Here is a 20,189-nt window from a genome sequence, read left to right on the forward strand (position 1 = left end):
CAACCAACAAGCGATATTTTGGTTTACCTTTTGCACAACTGTAACAGAGATATACGCTACAAACTTTTGGTTTCAAGGAATGTGAAAATCACTCACGTCAAATTTGTTGAGGATAGACGTATATGTGCGTTGACCATTGACAATGTCCACCTGGCTGACCTCTACTTCCACCTTGACTTGGGAGCGAACAATGTTGTTCACCACAGCCCGCAGTAGAAGTTCTTGCATCGAGGTGCTGGACGCGGACAGCTGAGTGCCGCATACTTCACTGCCGGTGGGGGAGACAGATTTTACGACCAGAGCCTGGATGCTGAGGCTGCCGATGCATTTCCATGGGCGTGACTGGCTGGTGCGGGCCTCCAGTTCCACTGTGCACATGCGGCCGTACTTGAGCAGGCAGTAGAACGATGCTGTCACCGAGTTCTTAAAACCAACACTGACGGTAATAATCTCAGAAGCTCGAACCAGCGCCTGGGATGGCAGGACAACCTAGCATATGCAGGAATAATTGTTAGAAAAAGCATCTCTTTACAATGTTGCTTAAATAGGATTCCTCCCTTATTTCTTCGTGTTTCATTTTCATCACATAAAAAAGAGGTCGAACGAACATCTACACAGTGTGGTCACGAACGAGTTAAAGCACGTAGTATCACTGAGATAAAAGTATTGAAGAGCGGTCATACACAGAGAGTTTCAAACAGCCGTTTGAAGCTACAAACAATTTACCTGGAGTTTCGTGGGTGCGAGAGAGGACGACAGAGGAGGACTTCGGATGTAACCGCAGAGGGCAGTGCTTATGGCCGTCACTGAGCATGTAATCTGAAAATGATTTATCACCTTTGAGTATCCCTCTAAGCGAAATAATCTTAATTTACTGAAAAACTGTCGCTATCAAGACGTACTATTATATTCAGACCAAGGGTAACGGAAATCGACAGGTAGACCTTCAGCTGGATTTAAAAACAGCCGGGTGGTAAAGGTTTCTATACGTGTTACGGACAACAGCAAGAATAGTTCTAATTTTTATTACTAATTAAAGTCTGATCCCTTAATCCTGTAGTCTTACCTCCAGTCCCTTCGTTTGTTGCTTCCCATCCATTCTCTCTCTTCAACTCCCGCCACTCAAATATTTTTTTTTTTAAACTTACGTACCTACCCGCCCTCGATCGATCTCCTTTCAACGAATTAATTGCGAACAAGCTTATATTACAGTACTTACGCCATTGTCGAGAATGGAGTTCCTTGACGCCTGGTTGAGACTAGAAGAATCCAGCGAGTGCACGGTGGCTGAGCCCGTGAGATCAGATGACAGCAACACCACCCCCCCACTGGACCACTCGACTGTGTAGGTTGTACTGGCGAGACTGGCTGGTCTCACGGTACAGTCGAACCGAACACTTGACGATAGCACAGCGTTGCTTACAGTCGGAGGTCCTGTCATATTGGGATAGCCGGTGGTCGAGGCTGCAAACATGAATACTTGGGAAATAACCAGAGTTGAAGGTGACATCGTGAAAAAAAAAAACCCCGATAAATCACCGAAAAGAGCTAAAGACATCAATATCGTTCTGAGAGTTGTGCTAGAACACAGTATACTCAATCATTTAAGTCAGCTGCATGTGCTGTGTTTAGATGAGATGAAGAGCATACACGAGAGAAGGAGGGAAGGAGAGAGATGATATAGTGTACATAGCATGAAATGACATTTTATTGCTCCATGTGCCTGCATATTGTTTGGGTATGAATATACAACAATTGAAAATTATGTCAGGATAAAATACGTCTGCATAAGAACCGGCACTTTCAGTGACAGAGAGTACATATGCAGAGATCGAGAGGGTGGTGGTATGGCTTACCAATGCATGGTGTTGAAGTAGAAGACAAAGTTGTCATTGCTGCAGTTGTGATTGCTGTTTGTGCAAAACATTGCAAGCATAAGAAAAAATTTCATATTTTTAATAATAAGTATGTTTCATCAATTCTAGTTCCAAGGAATTATATGAATTACCAATTCTAGTACCAAAGAAGCATGAGTTATATTTTTGGAAATAATTAGCAGCACCATTTAAATTAATTTTTCAAAACAATACAACCCTTGAAAATATGAGTCTTCTAATAATCATTGACAGAAAAAAAACATATAGATACTTCACAGAGTATATTTCAGAACAAAGAGGCAATTACAAGCTTGCAAAAGCCATGCTATGATAATATAGGTAAAAGGCTTGGGTATACAAGAAAAGCAAAACCGTTTGCCTGTACCATTCAAAACAGAACTTAATGAGTCATCTTAGAACAGGATACCCTATATACCATCCCTCCCCGCAACAACAAAATTACTTCTTCCAAGTACAAAATCTCTGACTGCATGTATAAACTGTGTTAAATCAATCAAAATGTTATCATACATTAATGTTTAGCCATTATGTAATACATGATGATTTCATTGTAAGCATGTCTTAGGCTATGGCAGAATCTGTTTATTGACAAAACTCAAAAATAAGGGGATAAAGTCAATATCGTACCACTATAAAACACATCCAACAAAGCAATTAATTTATGATCCATAATAAATGATTTACAAGTACATCTGTTCTTAAACAACACCTACTGTTAGTCTTAAGAGGCTGGAAGTATGAAAAATGACTGTTATTCAACTTACTTTCTAAAATATTTATATAGTGTATAACTTGTTCTTATAACTGTTATTTTACTGAAATCTGAAATTTATATAGTAAAACTAACCCGCTGTTGAAGTCAACGGCATTTGCGTTGTCTGGGGATCAGATGAAATAGATGATGAACTTAAGGATGTACCTGCCCTGGTCTGGACTGAAGTAGTTGTCATTAATGTGAAAACAGTGCTTTGTGTTTGGTTGGCTGGTAGCTGCGTTTGAACAATAGCAGTAGTATTTAGCTCAGGTCTAGAAGGCTGTGTCTGGTTGATTGCTGGCTGTGAAGGAGTTGATGAAGTATTTAGCAGGGATGCAGTGGTCTGTGTCTGGTTGACTGCTGGTTGTAATGAAACCGTAGTGTTAAGCAGAGGCACAATGGACTGTGTCTGGTTGACTAATGATGTAGTAGTCCGCAAGGACACAGTGGTCTGTGTCTGGTTGATTGCTTGCTGTGTAGAAATAGATGTAGTATTAAGTAGAGATACAGTGGTCTGTGTCTGGCTGATTGGTAGCTGTGAAGAAATTGATGTAGTAGTATTTAGCTGGAACACTGTAGTCTGTGTCTGGTTCATTGCTGGTTGTGTAGAAATTGATGTGGTATTATAGGAGATAGTGGTCTGTGTCTGGTTCACTATAGGCTGTTGAGAAACTGATGTTGTATTGCGTAGTAATACAGTAGTCTGTGTTTGGTTGATTGCTGTGGGCATCGTTGTTGTATTAACTTGCTGCGAAGGCAACCCAGACACTTGAGCCAGTGTGGTGAAGGTGCCTGCTGTCCCTGGAACCATTTTGATACCAACAGACGATATGAAAACCAAGCCTAGTTCTGGCTTGAAGTGTGTTATGTTGTTAATCAAGACTACATCTCTGATGACTATTTTTAAAAGTTTTTTAAAATGAATTAAATTATTATTAGTTCAACTACAAAGAGACAGATGTAGTCTAACAGTATACAGTATTGTTAGCGTGAGATTGAAGATTGTTCATGCTACATATGTGTGAGATGAACATTTTTGCATTATAGTTGTGAGCTTGGGTGTTCTATGAGATTTTTTGTAACATGAAAGCATCTGCACACTTTTTTCAGTCACATTAAAGAGCTGATAGTTTTAGTTTGTTTTTTGGTTTGAGAGACCTTTCTACTTGTGATAATTTTGAGATGACTATGTCTAGTTCAACTGTTTTAGAAACTAACAAATTATCACAAAGATATAGAAAATAAATTTAGCTTCACACTGGCTTTACCTTTCTAGTGTTAATTACCTGTAAAGGCTGTTATAATGCTTTTATTCCCACTGTTTAAACCACACACACACATATGCCACAACTATCTACAGGTAAAAGGTAATCTTGTTCACTATCTTTGTGATTCTTATTATTTTTTGTTGAGGCAAACATTTGTTTGAATGAAGCAAGATGCAATAATATTATAAACTTATTTTACAGGAAGGTAGAATAATAACAAGCACTACAAATATGTAAAGATTATTAGCAAAAAGATATGCTGGCAAAACAACTGCAGCAAATGATTTGTGTCAATAGTTGAAATGAGTATGAATCTTTCAATAATGCTTAGTTAATAAAGTTATATCCCCAAGTGGATAACAAGATATTTAAGGGGAATCTATTGTAGTTATCGTTAAAAGATTGTAATTTTACACTTGCTGGCAGATCTGGAAAGTCTAGGCACTGCATGGTACTTGTTTAAAATTGCATGTTCCAGTGAGTGCATTGTGAATATTTTAATAGTTTGTAAGCAAATATTTATCTGTAAACATTTTGTGGAATTTTTTTCCACACTTCAGCAACAACTTGAAGCAGATATGAAATTTTATAATGCAGCACAATTAGTGTATAAAAAGTTGCAGAAATTATTTAATCAGCAAAATACACAAAGCAGTGAAAAAAATTCAAGGCACAACTGGAAAAAATAGGAAAATATCATAGACAGTTTCAAGCTGCCTTGCTCCTTGCTGTAAAGCCTGAAGTTAATATAAGCCCCTTCATGTAAACTGGCCAACATAACACCTACCTTTTACTTAATTAGTCAGTAAATCAGTATTAATCAGTAATATTATCATGCTAAGATAACAAATAAAAAGGTCTTTCCTAGCCTTCGACAAATTTGCTTTTAACATTTAATTTGCTATGTTCTTGTAATATTTAAGAAGTACTGAAAGTTATAAGTTAGAAATTCATTCTGCAAATTATCCATTATGAGACCTCCACTCCATTGTGCCAAGACTTGAATTGTTATTTGACTGAAAAAGCAGTCTAAAGGACACATATAGCATAAGTTATTGTTTAGAGCAAAAGCCATGCTAGAAAGGAGTTGGCAAAATTCTTAATTAAGTAAGCCTTAGCAATACAGCATGCTTAGATTGTTCAGAACTGAATTGCCATCAATCAATTTCAATAACAAGTTTTTCTCTTCTGCAGTAAAAAACTCTGCATTTATTCAAAAAAGGAAATGCATTTATCACACATGAAGAAGTTTCATGTGTAAATGCTCTTTCTCTAGTATAAATACATGATTTGGAGACTTTTTCCAAGAAATAGTTAAAATTTAGATATGTAATTTATATAATAATTACATTAACAATAAAAAACTTGAAAAGTGATTTTTAACTAAAGATGAAAACTTTTCTCACCTGAGGTTGGCACTGTGGCTGTGGTTCCAGATGTAATGAGGGTTTCTGATCTTCCTGTGGCATTTGTGAAACCTGTCACTGTAGGTACAGTAGTAGGTTGTATTGTATTTGTTCCTGTAACATTTGTCAGACCAGTTGCAGAGATGGTTCTAAGAGATTCTGCAGTCAAAACTGTTGCAGAAACAGTTGCAAAAGATCCTGTTGCTCTTGTCTCTGTGACATTGTTTATACCTGTTGCAGGAGTGGTTGTGAGCTGTTCTACCATTTTTGTGGAAACAGTTGTCTCTGTTTGGTTCATTACTGATTGGGTTTGCATTGAGATACTAGTATTTAAGGAGGACATTGTGGTCCGTGTCTGGTTCACTGGCAGTTGTGTTTGGAGTGAAGCAGTAGTATTTAGTGTTGTAATAGTGGTTAGTGTCTGGTTTATGGGTGATTGTGTATGAACTGTAGCAGTAGTATTTGGTGTAGACATAGAGGTCTGTGTCTGATTCACTAATGGTTGCGTTTGAACTGAAGCAGTGGTATTTAGTGTACCCTTAGTGGTTTGAGTCTGGTTATCCACTGTTCCTAATGAAGTAGTAGTATTTAGTACTGATGCAGTGGTCAGCGTCTGGTTCACTGGTGATTGTGTCTGAACTGAAGCAGTGGTATTGATTAAGGATATAGTAGTCTGGGTCTGGTTCATTGGTGGCTGAGTTTGAGATAAAGTAGTTGCATTTGTTGTGGACATAGTGGTATAGTTAATTGGTAGCTGTGTTTGAGCTGCAGCAGTAGTATTTAGTGTAGAAATTGTGGTTTGTGTCTGGTTCAGTGGTGGCTTAGTTTGAGATGAAGTAGTTGCATTTATTGTAGACATAGTGGTCTGTGTTTGGTTTGATCCTGGTTGTGTTGTAGGTAAGTACTGAAGGTAGTCAGGTTCCCTCCTGTCTGCGTTTGAAATGATTCAGTGGTATTTAAGGTAGGCATTATAGTCTTGTTCTGGTTCATTTCTGGCTGTGTCATCGATGCTGTGGTATAAGACACTGATGATGGCAACCCAGATGTTTGCCCCAAGGTTGTGAAGTTGCCTGCAGTCCCTGAAACGATTGCAGCAGGAAAGTGATGCCTAACTTGAGATGTCTTTGGTGGAAGGGTTAGGTATGTGATGGTGTTAGTGGTGGCACTACGTGGAAGCCAGATAATCTGGAACATTGTCTTTCAATGCTCCAGATTTTTGTGTTACTACTCCACCAAAAGAGTCCGAGCCTTTCAATATTGTGCAGACAGTGTCTACCTTGTGCAAGAGAGATTCCGCTTTTTATAAACTATAAATGTAGGCATTAGATTGTGAGAGGAAAGTTTGTGCATTAGATTTGTGAGAATTATACTCTCTGCTGTCTACTGGTCTGCTAGTCAGTCAGATCAAAGTTTCTGCTTCATATTCACGAAAAGGCACAATCAACAAGCTACAAGCAAAATAAGATGAAATTATAGACATTCTGTCTATGTTAAAAACCTGTTAGTAAGATGAAGTGTCTAGCATAAGTTTTTGAGAAAACAAGTGATAATTCTCAAATCGAAGAAATTCGTGTACACTGAGTCATCTACTTGGTGCAAAGCTACAAAGAATTACTGTCAACTACTTGGTGCAATGCTATCTACCTTCTCACATCATTTCAACCTCTCATAAAGATCCATTTTGATATAATGGTAAGATTAAGTTTTCTACATTCAATCAGGAAAACACGTGAATAAAACAGGATACACAAAAATTATAAACTGCTTATTCAGGAAAAAGGCAACACAGCAAGAAATACAAATAGAATAGATCCAAAATAAGTGTAGCAAAACACTTTCATCTGTAGTTGAAACCAGAAAGTTAGAGAACATGTAGATATATTTCACAACATTGCCAAAAATGGTATAATCAAGAAAAGTGATATGGTCCAGGTATATAGTAGGGCAGTTCCATATCGCTTATGAAGGTAGCTTTAGTGTAATAAATGCTTCTAAGTGAATGGACTTTTTAACTGAAAAGGAGGGTGGGAGAGTTATATAACTCAGTTATATGAGATGCCGACTGGCACCCAATACTTTTAATCCACCATTGCTGCAGTGCTGTTAGCTCAGAAGCTTGACTCAACTATCATGGTCAGTGTAAGAAGCAGACATGAAATCTTTTCAGACAACACTATAAGAATACAAGGCTGTATTAATCATCTCAAGCAGCACAACACATGAAGCAGGTGTAGAGTTCTTGGCACAACTAAACAAAAACGAGCAATTTCACTCTTCTCGAACTTGGTCATTACACTGATGCACAGAAACTGAAAGAACATTTCCACAATTGCCCAATAAAGGTGTTAAGAACTACAGATAATCTGATCTAGTCTAAAACTAGCCCTAACACTTTCTTTAATCCCAAAATAAGCTATCATCGAGACGGAAACGAGAGACAAGCTGCTGTTGCATAGAGCCCGCCTCTAAAACATCCATCGGTAATTGCTTTTAGCCTTTAGTATGTTGTGTCTCATATATAGTGTTGCTGAAGTTAAAGATAATTATTCATCTTAAAAATTTATTAGAAAAACTATTTATGCAATGCCTTCTACATATTGTTGTGCCAAGTGCTACACTGATTTAACAGTTTAAGAGACATATACAACTAAACTCAGTGTTCAGACAAAGTACATTGCAAAAAAGAAAATGCATATTTAACAAAAATAAAACATGTTGGAACATGTCTCTAAAGAATTCAGTTTAAGAATAAAACTGTCATATATAAATTCATTTCCTTTGTGGCATAAGTTTCTGAGAATTTTTCAATGACTTTTTACAAAGAAACTTTATACGAATTTGCACATACAATCTAAAATACGATTTAAAATAGCAAAATTGATCATTATCCAAATTTACACACTTTAAATAAAAAGAACTTTAATAAATTAACGATGATTAAAGCATTTCTCACCTGTTCCTGTTGTGTTGGCAGCTCCTGTCACCGAGGACAAAGTTGCATTTTGAGTAGAATTGGTGACAATTGTTGCAGAGATGGTGGAAAGGGATCCCGTAGTTCCGATACCCGTCACATTTGAGACACTTGTTGTCATAAAATCTGTCACACTTGTCACGCCCTCAGTAGCGTTTAGCACACCTGTGACGTTTACTGTTGACATGGTACCGGTGCTAGTTGTGTTCGACTGTGTGGCGACTGTTGTCGCGTTTGCTGCAGGGGAAGTGGTCGTCAGCACTGTCGTCGACTCAACGGGCAGTAACGCGTCACGGACTTGACGAGTGCTATGTGTGAATGACCAGGCCTCTATCGCTATTCCAGCAAAGACACTGCGGTTGGCTGGGAAGCCCAGAGAGCGGCCTACAAAAAAGTTTGTGCGGGAAACGCCGAGAATCTGACGTCGGATGTAGGTCGTGGTGCGGGCGACAACGACTCTGTCTACCAGAAGCTCCAGTCCTGACTGGCGGCTCCAGGAGAACTCAATGGACATGAAGACATTAAGACGGAGGACAGATGTAGGAACGGAAACAGACCACACCAGGTCCTTGGTGCTGACCGTGAGGAACAATCGTCCAAGGTGGAAGTACAAGGAGAGGCCCTGCCCATTTTCTTCATCCCCGCCGCTGGTGAAAATGTACTCATCTCCCAGCACTTGTTTTAACTTTAGGTTGAAGGTCACGGACAGACCTAAAAGGCAGGCTTCCGGCTTGAAGGCGCATAAACTAGTGGCGTTTGTAAAATCAAGGTACTGATCAACACCGTTCAGCTCCACGGCCTGACTGTTTAGAACAGGTGCACCGATGGCAGTTACATTTCCACTTGTGGTCACCAATACTGTGCCGTCAATGCTAAGGAAGTTGTAGGTCTTGGACACAATCTCTTCTTCTAGAAAAAAAAAATTAATTTTACTGTTTAAAATGTGTTTGATATATAAATACAGTATTATAATGAAAGTCGACAAGGACCATCAAATGTCATCACCAATGAAAATATAGATGCAACTCCTTTGATGCCAAAGGGAAAATGTGACATTTTATTAATATCAAGAAATCACACAATCTGACATATTTTATAGTTAAATATCACTTGGGGCTAACTTGATACCTGCTAGGAAGTGACACGACAAATATCTTACTTTTGATAATGGTCCAGACGCTACTGCCATTGGTACAGCGCTGTGTAGGGTTGAAGAGATTCACAAAACCGTCACCATAGCATGTACCATTTATTACACATACTCCGCTCTGCACACAGTATTTATAATATATTATTAAACATAAATAATTGTTGATCATGCACATTAACTCTCAACTTTTCATGCAGAATAAAAAAATCGCAAATGAACTAGCCTTTGTCTTTAAATTACATACTCAAAATAAATTTCCTAATAAATTTAGAGTTATGCCTAAGTGGGACTTACAGACAGTAAAAATATAAAACATATGGACAAGGTGTCATTCCTGAAAAATGGAAAAGGCAAATAAAATTTAGTAATGGATATGGGAGCAGTACAATTGTTTTCTTACGTTTTTAGTGCAGCCAGTCAGAGAGCAGTTATAACAGCCTGAGTCATAGGAGACGTATGTGATGAAGGTGCTGCTAAATCGGAGATCCCGTCGGTTGCTGATGCTGATGTTGTATATGCCGACTTTTCTGAGTGAACATATTACCTGCTGAGAACTGATGAAACTTGCTGTGACTGGTGTCGCCTCTGTGTCTTGTTGCACAAAACCATCCTGGGTAATCTGAAAAGGATTCAAATAAAGGAAAATCGAAAGAGTTCTGGAAGTAGTTTTCTGTCTGCCCACCTATCCAGCCATCCAAATATTTGCGCTCTTGCATAGGTGTATATAGGTGTGTGCGTTTATTGAAAGTACATTCCTGTGGAATGTGAAGATCAAGAAATCGAGCCACATGAAGACCGTTAACAGTTAAAATTAAGTTAATAATGTTGTGAAAGATGCCGATTTAGAATCACATAATTGTTTCCCTTTCAGGTATCTCAGGCAATCTGAACCGAGAACGTCCAAAATGGTCGGGAAAATTAAAGTTACTAACCGTAAGCTCCTGCACAAAGCAGACAAGATCGGTTGAGGAGACAAAACCAGAGCCGAATACAGTGACGTTGAGACAGGAGTCCTCAAGTCTGTCACACGCCTTGTCTGTTGGGAACACTACTGGTGGATTGCCAAGATCCAGCGCGCAGTCATCTCCAGAGAAGTTCCCTTGACACTGGCATTGACCTGTGGTGAAAATGAATGGAGTTTTCATCAGGAGCAATTAAGGCCACTTTCACAATTAAAACAACCGTATAACCAGCGTTAAGAATCTCTTAATCTTTGCACGAGACCTAAGACTGACCTGGCAGCTGATTTTAAGAAATGCACATTACGATAATAATAGAGGGTACTTTTAATCAGCAGTTCACCAGGAAAATTGTGAAGTCTAGTGGATTAAAGTGGCCTTTCAATCGATAGTTATTCTCCAAAATTCTTCAAATTTAGTAGGACATTGCCGCTATTAACCTTCAACGCAAAGGCCGTGTCCAGTGCAGTTTGATGGACAGAGAATGGTGTCAAAAATGTCTGTTGGTGGCTCATCGACAACTGTGCCATTAATGGTAACTTGCTTCCAAAGACTGAGGTCAAATTCGATGCTCGTTGAACACATCTGAAGGAGAGTCTTGAAGGCAGACGCCACCCAGGTGAGTGATTCAGTAATCTGAAATGAATTCCCCCATTTTGAAAATGTTTTACGATGGCCCATTTGATGCAGATTCAATCTCTCAAGCATTACTTATTTTTCATACAACTTTATCGGTCCCCAGGCACAATTCATAGCACCAAACAGCGGAAACTACATTGGTTGCAAATACTGCAATGTCACTATAAAGAGACCAAAAAGTCGGACATGTGGGTTGGATACATTACCTGAACATCCTCTACACAGGTGTCAATTGCTGCTGTCAGATCAGCTGACACAATCTTGCCGCAAGCACCTGCACTGAGGTTAGCCTCGATCTGGCTGCGGCACGATGTTACAGCCATTTCAAGAGTGATTCCAGTAGATGTTGGCCACGTACCCTGCTCAACAGAAAAGTTAATTCTATTCAGTGCACAATCATAAATACTTAAAAAAGTCAGCAGAGGTTCATTTGGACGAGTTTCTGTATTTGAACGGTTAATGATCAATCTCCTCTTATCACCTTCATGAAATACGTGTTAAAAATAACCAACAGTTTCTGTCAGGAGGTCGCAAAACACAATCTCACCACAGCAAATGAGTAGTTGATGTCGAACTGGAACTGAACAGGAGGCTGCCTGGTCAAGCATCGATTTGGAGGATTCTGTGATGACGTCTTCAAAAGATCCAAAGTGATGTCTGTACCTATAGATAACACAAAACATCATCATCATCATCATCATCATCGTCATCATCATCATCATCATCATCATCATCATCATCATCATCATCGTCGTCGTCGTCGTCGTCGTAGTCGTCGTCGTCGTCTTCGTCGCCGTTGTCATTGTCGTCGTCGTTACCTTGTGAGCGGCGCCGGCGACCAGCAGCTGCACATGACTGGCTGGACGCGTCCACTCCGCACAGCTGCTCGCCGTCTGTGCACACGCACCAGGGTTGTTCTTCCACAGCCATGGCTTCTGTAATACTGGCATCTGGACAGTACCCCGAATACAGCGAGTTCGGATTCTTTCACCCTGCGCCACAGAGGAAAGTCACAACCGTTAGGCATTAAACGTCATGCTGGCCTATTCCAGTGGATTCTTCATATTATATCAGTAAGGATGTCCGGTTTTTAAAAAAATAAAATTCATTCAAAACTTAAATAAACGATTTAAAATTTCATGGCGGAAATAATGAAAAGTTTTTTTTTAATAATGTTATTTCGAATGAGTGAAGGGAGACATAATGGCTGTGCCCACCTCCAGAAAGTGTTGAAGTCATCCACGCTTGCGGTGATGTCGTTGTCCATGTTGCCATCCAATGAGCCACAGAGTCCCTCGGTGCGTCCCACGTCACTAGGGGAGCCGCGCATGTACACGTTGAGGTACTTGCCGTTCATGACATCAGTGGTCTCCACGGTGACGTAGCGACCAGCTGGCAGCAGAATCTGGCGACATCATCAATGGGTGATAAAGATTTACGGTTCAGACGTAATCTGATGGAATATCTTTCCGTAAGTACACATCTCCATTAGTTTACAATTTACTTTACGATATTTCTAGCTGCAAATAAATGTCATTACAAGCAAGAGGGGTGCTAATTTGTTTCTTGACTAAAATTGTCTTAGGGTTAAAATGTGCCGCTTGTCCTTACTATGATATTTTTAGCCATATCAATCTGCAATAATTTATCTGTCTTTTCTTTAAAAAGAGAAAAACAAAAAACCAAAACCCTAGATAATAAATAACAAAATATCATTAAAAATTCTTCCAGATAAAATCATGCCAATATTGATAAGCTATGTAAGTTGAAGATATCGGCTCTAAATTTATAAAATAGAATGTGTATATAGTACATTTATGTTTTCAGATAACAATTAAGTGCCCCAAAAGTAGTTTAAGCTTTTATAGGAATATTATTCAAGAAGCTTGCTATTTACTCTGTATTTGTTGTTTCCTCGCAGCCTTAGAATGCTAGTGCCTCGCGTGAGGTCTCCATTGATGAAAAGAGAGATTTTAATTGGACGATTTTCATTTGTTTCCCCGGATCCAGCTCCGCATTTGTCCAAGCGGATGACGTCGTCGCCAGATCTGATGGCTACGGCGCAGATGCATGATGCTGAGGCTATAAAGTCCTTGCAGCGACGCAAGAACACGTGTACCTAAAACCAGATAAAAATATCGTTAAGATGGTTTGCTTTCTGTTTTGTAAACGAAAGATCTGCTACTTAAAATAATTTGCTGAAGGATGCAGCTACAATAGTTCGAACATTGTAAGAAAGTGTCAGCTGTAACAATTATAATTTATTGTGGACAAAGCAATGTTTATTTAACTGAAAATTATGTCTAAGGTTGAATCAATGGATCTAAAATAAAATCAAATTATTTATAACATCGTTCAAAACGTTCAACTAAAACAAAGAAAATAAAAGGATTCTTACCTGATAAGGATCAGTCTTGTGTTTGTAAAGCACCATCTCTCCTTCTTTGTAGTTGTTATACCTCCTGAAAGATGAGTGTTCCAATTAGTGACAATTCAAACCTTATTGGCGGACAGACTATACGCCTACGAATCAAGCAGCTAAGCTCTTGTGGAAGAACGGATAAGGAGTTGTCAATCAAAGATGTATTGGTTTTAATTAGAACCTTAGTTACATTCTAATCACTGAACAGGCCACTGCATGCTGGCTCATTGAGATCCGATCAGTATCATGTGCTGAATTCAAATCAGTGCTTTGTGAAATGTAAGAACCAAAGAAACTACATATTTATCCTCTTTTACAGAAACTGAAAAGGGGAAGAAAAGAAGAACAGAAATAAAGACACAGAAGAGAAGACAAGAGAAAAAGCACGAGAAACATATTTTGCTCTGATCGATGAGCTACCGACCTTCCATCATAGGTCTTCACATGAGGGTCTCCGTGGATTATGCATTCAGACGTTTCATCCTTGTCTTTGACCTCGACCTGTGCATAATTTTAGTTCATGTAACCAAGATTCTTGAAAAGACAAAGTGAAATATCTGAAAATATTCACTACTGTTATTTTTACACGTACTCAAGGGTTAACATCAGACAAATGTTTAACGATATAATTACTTGGTCTTTTTACAGTAACAATAGAGATCAACATTTCAACTTGACATTTCCAACAAAAAAGTGACTAATTAAAACCGATTATTTGTTTGGACAATTTTTACTGTTGACAAGTACCACACGCACCTGCACGGTGTCTATTTGAACTTGTCTCTGGAAGGCACCGCTGACAAACAATTTTGCTTGAACAAGCAAAGAACGTGTTTGGGTTCGATCCTTCAGGGTGTCAGTGCTAGCCAAGACAGCAAGCCGAGTGCCCGTCAGCCAGTTGGCGTCGGTCAACGTCGCTCCGCAGAAGGACTCTTGCGTGTCATTCTTGTCGACCCAGCGAAGCAGTGCTTGTGCAATATTCCGTCCGTCTGCGCAGCGCAAGTCTGTGGTGGAAGTCATGAAGGTTGTGGTGATTTGCCAGCTGCACGAGGCTCCTGGGGATCTGCAAAGGATGCGAGGCGGCAGGGTGGCGGAGATCGTGAGGAACACGGGGTTCTCGCCCTCAGTCACTACCAGGCTCTTCTCGCTCACCTGCAGGCACAGCAACAGGTAAGTATCTGACGGTAAATATCAGGCACGGTAAAAGCAGCAGGTAAATTGTGAAAGGGAAATAACCCAGACACTATAAGTGACGAGTAAATGGTGAAAAGGAAACATCTTGCTCACTGCAAATAACAGGTAAATAGTTGAAGATTAGTTTCTTTGGCATGCAAGTAATAGGGAAATGGCTGAATGGATGAAAATGAGGCATTGATATGACAAGGAAATGAAAGCTTTTTATGGTGAAAAACTCCCAAAAGTTTTCCCAAGTAGCGCAAAGTCATAGCATGTCTATCCCATATACATTCAGGATACCTGTGCTAACAACTAGCTTACAGAAACTAAGCAGAATGGTACTGACCGTTACTTGAACAATCAGGCTGACACTTTTTCTAACAGAGTTGGCAGTCTGCTGGCAGTTGGACTGGTAACAGGCATACACTTCACAGAAAATCTGCACGAACAAATGCAGCAGGTTTATTAAGCAGAGATAAATCTGAAAAACCAGAACAAAGTTTCTAATCCATCCACACCAATCACAAATATCCTCAAATCCTATTTTCAGTGATGTTGAAGATTAAGAACTACCTACATGGTCTCCGTAGGTGACATTAAGCAGCTGTTCCTCTGTGACGACGCTGAAGAAGGAGCCATTGGTTAGGGTTTCCTCTCTGAAAGTCACATTGTTGACAGACCACGCAACATAATACAGCAGGCCTTCACGAGTGAAGGGCTGGAATGTACATTTTAACGTCACGTTATCCGTGTCTGCAGCAGCTGTGACGTTCAGCCGAGGAGGCTCTTCAAAATCAGGAACAGCTGTAGAGTAAGTAGAAAAAAGATGCCAATCAGTGCTCCCAATGAATTTGCTGTGTTAAGGTCTCGCTTCCCTGAAAATAACATCTTTAGTTATGTTGACCTAGTCATGCTTAAAAAAAAAATTGAGACATCTGTGGCAACTTTCAGCTTGGAAAATGCCTACTATGTGCTCTCAAAGAGATTCAAGGTAAATATGGCAATATGCAAATCCTATCATATATAAAAAGTGCCTATATCTCAAATCTACGTGCCAAAAATTACTGAAATGTGGAATATCTGATGAAATAATCAGTTAGTACAAAAGTCGGTTTGACAGGCTTACCATGTACAATTTTCGTCTCTTTTTTTCTAGGCAAGATCCGATGGATAGTGTATGCATACAATCAATTGTGTGTGTCTTGCGTGACTCAAAAATGTACATAAATGTAGCTTAAAATACGGAGACATTTGTATCTGCTGCCTGACCACAATTGTATATTTGTGTGTCGATAATGCTTACAAACAACGATGTCGAGCGAGTCAAGAATTTCCACAGGACAGTATGCGATCTCAAAGCCTTCCAGCTCCATGCGCGTAAAGACGTCCCGGCTAAGGGCCTTGCCGATCAGGAACTGGTCTGTGCGCGTGATGCCCAGGCGCGTGCGCGGCAAGAAGACGCTGGTGACAGCCACGAGCTTGTCATCCAGGAAGAGCCGCAATCCCGTCTGAATGCTCCACGAGAAGCGGATCTTGACAAAGGCGTTGAGTCGGAAAGCGGTGGTGAAGACAGTCCATTCCCGGGTACTGGTACTGACCCGCAAATAGACACGTCTGCCACTATACCACATGGCCAGGCCATAGGAACTGTCCACATCCGCGCCGCTTGTGAAGAACACGGAACCTTCCTTCAACTAAACGTTGAAAAATACATAAACTGATGTTTGCATTTCTAAGCAGGTACAATATAAAATACACAAGGTAACGCATCTTCTTAGTAATTGTGCCCCCTCATCTTGTGTCATCTATGGAAAAGGTCAAGATTTACTGAATACAGGAAGTTGAGCTGTTTTCTGCCTCTACCCTTAGCGGTTATCACAGACATAAATTACGACACCTTAAAACAATTAGCACCTCTGTGATTCTTATCCTGAAGCTGACAGTTAGGCCTAGGTCGCACTTTTCCAGGTCCCAGAAGCACCCGTCAGTTGTCTGCCTGCTCAGGTTCAGCCACTGGTTTAGACCGTTCAACAGCAACGCCAGTCCACCCACAGGCCCAGGGACCAGGGTAGGTGATCCAAACACCGTGAAGTTCCAGACTGGTGTCTGCAGCATGGTGCCCACAATCTTGACGAACGTCATTCGTTGTACTTGGATCTCTGTTTCTATCGATGAAATCAGAAACACCAATGTGAAAAAATTAGACTTTTCCGAAAGAGGAAATGAGTACAAACATGAAAGTAAGGCTAACACTTTGTGTATTACAGTGACTTGCTTACTAAAAGACTAAAACCAACTCACTTTTAATAATAGTCCACTGGCTCTTTCGACACACTTGACTTGCGTTGAAAGGATTCACGTACCCCGATTCATAGCAGTTTCCATCCATGGTGCAAATGTCGGCCTATTTAAATATTAAACAATACATACAAATAATATTACGCATTGCTTTGTGTTTTATCTCAAAAAGCATTTGAAATTTCTTAACAAGTGATCTCTGTGGTGGTAACATAAATTTGCTGTATCTGTAAGACATCTAAAGAGTTAAAAAAACTTTCGTACCCTCTTAGTGCAGGCTTTCTCGGTGCATGCTTCACATAGCGAGTGATACACAATTCTCAGTAGTTTTTCGTTGCTGACACTCCGTCGGTTGTTGGTGACGCTGACGTAGTAGCTGGAGCTGTTATCAGGCAGCGAGCAGCGAATCTTCTCTGAGCTTACATAGGTGGCGCTGACTGAGATTGTTGTGTTGGTTGTCTCAAAGGATGTGTTGGTTTTCTGAAAGAACAGATCAATGTTTGATATTTTGATATTTAATACTGTTAACTATTCTAATGTAAGTAATCGAGTAGTCATTTTAAAATTCGTATTGCTGAAATATTAAAAAATAAAAATTCTTACCTTGACCGCAGTGAAGATGCACGTGAGGTTACTTCCGCTAACGAAGTTCCTGCCGGCGATGACGATTTTGTTGCAAGTGGACAGTCGGAGGTCACACAAAGGACCGCCTGTGATGGACTTGAGTGTTGGTGGCAAAAGTGTGGAGAGGGAACAGTCTCCGCCTGTAGTGTTCTCATTACAGTAACATTTTCCTGCAATTTATTCCAAATATCTTGCAATTACACGTCATTACACGTTTTCTGGTGTAAATCCTTACGCTTTTCTATTGACCTTTTTCTCTTCCATGCCTGTTAGAGTCATTGTGACCGGTTTTTTGTTTCTTTCTGAAATATCATTTCGTAATTTGAGTGCATGATGTAAACGCATTTACCACACTTAAATTTGTTCGGCTTGTGTCATTAGATTGCACCAAGTGGTCACAAAAAGTAAGACCTAGCCTACCCTTGATGCAGAGTCCATTTCCGGAGCAGTCGTTGGGACAGATGAGGTTGACGGCAGGAGGCAGTCTCGGGAAGCCGTCTGTACCGACAGTCCAGTAGCTGATGTTGTACTCCACAGTCACAAGGCACAGCTGCTTGATATTCTCTTCTGCCACTGAGATCCACGTCTTATCGCCAGTCATCTAGATTGAGTTCACAATGTTAGAGAAAAAGATCTGTAGGCAAATGATATCATCCTTTATTTAGCCATCTGGCAGAGGAAACATCTTTGTCAAATGGTCTTTTGAGCGACTGTCTGCCAGTCTGACTATTTTCTCGTCTTTCTACTAACAGTGTAAAGAATTCTTCGCATGTATCTATCAGTCTGTCTTCTTGTGTATGAACTTGCCTGTTTAGGTGGCTAACTTTTTGTCTGTATATCTGTCAATTCGACTAACTTTCGATTCTTTGCCTGTTTCTTGTTCTCTAAAAGACTAGCACCCACATCGAAAGTAAAAGCTTTTTACAGACATTTCTTTTGGGTTGAACAATGGATAATGCTCCCATTAGTTATGCCAATGAGGGAAATAGCCATCTGTGAGGACCTCACCATGTAGTCTCTGATACAGAAGCCGATGTACACGCTCAGCTGTGTGTCCAGAATATCGCGGCAGCCGTTGACTGCTATGGAGGCGTTCAGCTTCGACTCACATGCCTGGCGGGCCTCCACCTCCGTGAACTTGGTGACATTCACCTGCCAACATTTACCAAATTTACACTCATAATGTTTTTTTTTAGATTAACAGATAATGCTTTCCTGATGAATTGTAGTCACTTGGTTTGACGAAAATGACGGATTGTTGTGAGGCCTATGATTTAAATGAATTAAAAATTAATAATCATTTGTAAATTTTTGTCGTCAAACCAAAGTAAAGCCAGAGCAACAAGACTGGATAGACGCACATTCAATGTAAACATGGAGGAGGAGGAGAATGAAGAGAAGGAGGAGGAAATAATAGCAAATGAGTTAGAAAACAATTCATTGTATATGTAGAGCTTCTAAACACAGGCTGTTAAACAAACCTCGTAGATGTAGGTTGCGTTGAACTGGAATGTGACTCGGGGCTCTGTGGAACGACATTTCAAGGGTGTTGACTCTGTAGTTTCTTCAATCAACAGGTCAGTGATATCTTCGCCTGTAAAATATTAAGCTGATAAGGTTATATTCAGATTTATCTATAAAAATAGTAGTACAGGTAATGTGTGTGTTGCTTTGTGTTTTGGTGTGCTTTCCTGTGAAGCAGGGGATGAAGGAAAGGAAAGTCGAGCACTGGTATTTTTTCCAAACCATCATGATGTTAATTTTAAATTTACCACCTGTACGTTAATATTCGCAACCCAACATTTTGAAAAAATCCTATGTAGTACACATTTTGATGTAATTTCAGAGAAAATTCTACTGACTGAATGGGTAGGGGTGAAAGAGAGAAGAGGAGATAGAGTAAGAGTCAGATTGCGCCACTAGTCATGGCCAGCGGTGAAAACAATTAGCTGAGAAGAAAAAAAGTTATGTGAGGGGGGAATAAGTTGAACGATGTATTCGAAGTATATCTGACCTTTCTCCTGACTGGCACCTTCGGCGTTTTGCAGTTCTGCGAGAACGCGGTCGATGATGGTGTTGCCGCCATGACTTTTTGTTGCGCTGTGTCTGTCTTGCCGCAGTTGATGACATCAAGACCTGCCCCACACACGCCATCACTACCGTACGGGCAGTCACAGTAGACGGTAGACTCGCTGGTGGCGTCAACTTCCTGGCAGTAGCCGTCAAAGAGCGAGTCCTCTTGGCTCACCCTGCAGCAAGATAAATCAACAACGTAACCACCTGCAGATAAGTAATCACAATTTTATTTCTTTGTTTTACAAAACCTTTCGCATTAATTTCGCATAAGCCGCGCCGACAAAGAAGAACGTTATTAGGCCGAACATGTTTCAAGTGCAGTTATAATAAAGCAATAAAAAGACCTTCAGATTTTAAAGAAATTATGCTTCGCTTTTCTTTTGTAATGAGACTGCTGTTTTAGGAAGTTCTTGTGATTACCTCCAGGAGCGGATAAACTCCTTGAGAGACTGACCGGATCCGTCAACTACTGCTCCATCTGAAGTGATCAGGTCATTGCTGTTCTGGTCATAGGTACCACACAGACCTGTAATGAAGACGATAGACCA

General features: G+C 40.0%; 1 protein-coding gene across 3 annotated transcripts in view; it reads right to left on the reverse strand.

Moving 5' to 3' along the window:
• Positions 1-20,189, reverse strand: part of LOC112565098 — a 50,919-nt gene that overhangs the window by 9,089 nt on the left and 21,641 nt on the right. The window contains exons 17-35 of one of the 3 annotated variants that reach the window (XM_025240375.1): positions 19,047-19,159; positions 18,574-18,717; positions 17,986-18,166; positions 17,545-17,735; positions 17,206-17,421; positions 16,945-17,047; positions 16,558-16,808; positions 15,947-16,337; positions 15,221-15,447; positions 14,990-15,082; positions 14,224-14,619; positions 13,892-13,968; positions 13,444-13,507; positions 12,943-13,164; positions 12,263-12,450; positions 11,864-12,037; positions 11,593-11,708; positions 11,252-11,404; positions 10,905-11,042 (exon numbers count right to left, since the gene is read on the reverse strand). In XM_025240375.1, coding sequence (XP_025096160.1) covers positions 11,370-11,404; positions 11,593-11,708; positions 11,864-12,037; positions 12,263-12,450; positions 12,943-13,164; positions 13,444-13,507; positions 13,892-13,968; positions 14,224-14,619; positions 14,990-15,082; positions 15,221-15,447; positions 15,947-16,337; positions 16,558-16,808; positions 16,945-17,047; positions 17,206-17,421; positions 17,545-17,735; positions 17,986-18,166; positions 18,574-18,717; positions 19,047-19,159 — 3,182 coding nt within the window. In that variant the 3' untranslated portion in view covers positions 10,905-11,042; positions 11,252-11,369. Of the gene's footprint in view, positions 1-96; positions 490-726; positions 820-1,219; positions 1,465-1,856; positions 1,911-2,745; positions 3,454-5,326; positions 5,441-8,279; positions 9,207-9,456; positions 9,566-9,847; positions 10,067-10,379; positions 10,565-10,846; positions 11,043-11,251; positions 11,405-11,592; positions 11,709-11,863; positions 12,038-12,262; positions 12,451-12,942; positions 13,165-13,443; positions 13,508-13,891; positions 13,969-14,223; positions 14,620-14,989; positions 15,083-15,220; positions 15,448-15,946; positions 16,338-16,557; positions 16,809-16,944; positions 17,048-17,205; positions 17,422-17,544; positions 17,736-17,985; positions 18,167-18,573; positions 18,718-19,046; positions 19,160-20,189 lie in introns of those variants that run through there. The other 2 variants (XM_025240376.1, XM_025240378.1) reach the window with 2 other exon arrangements.

Source organism: Pomacea canaliculata, linkage group LG5 (genome assembly GCF_003073045.1).
Source record: "Pomacea canaliculata isolate SZHN2017 linkage group LG5, ASM307304v1, whole genome shotgun sequence".
NCBI classification, from domain to species: domain Eukaryota; kingdom Metazoa; phylum Mollusca; class Gastropoda; order Architaenioglossa; family Ampullariidae; genus Pomacea; species Pomacea canaliculata.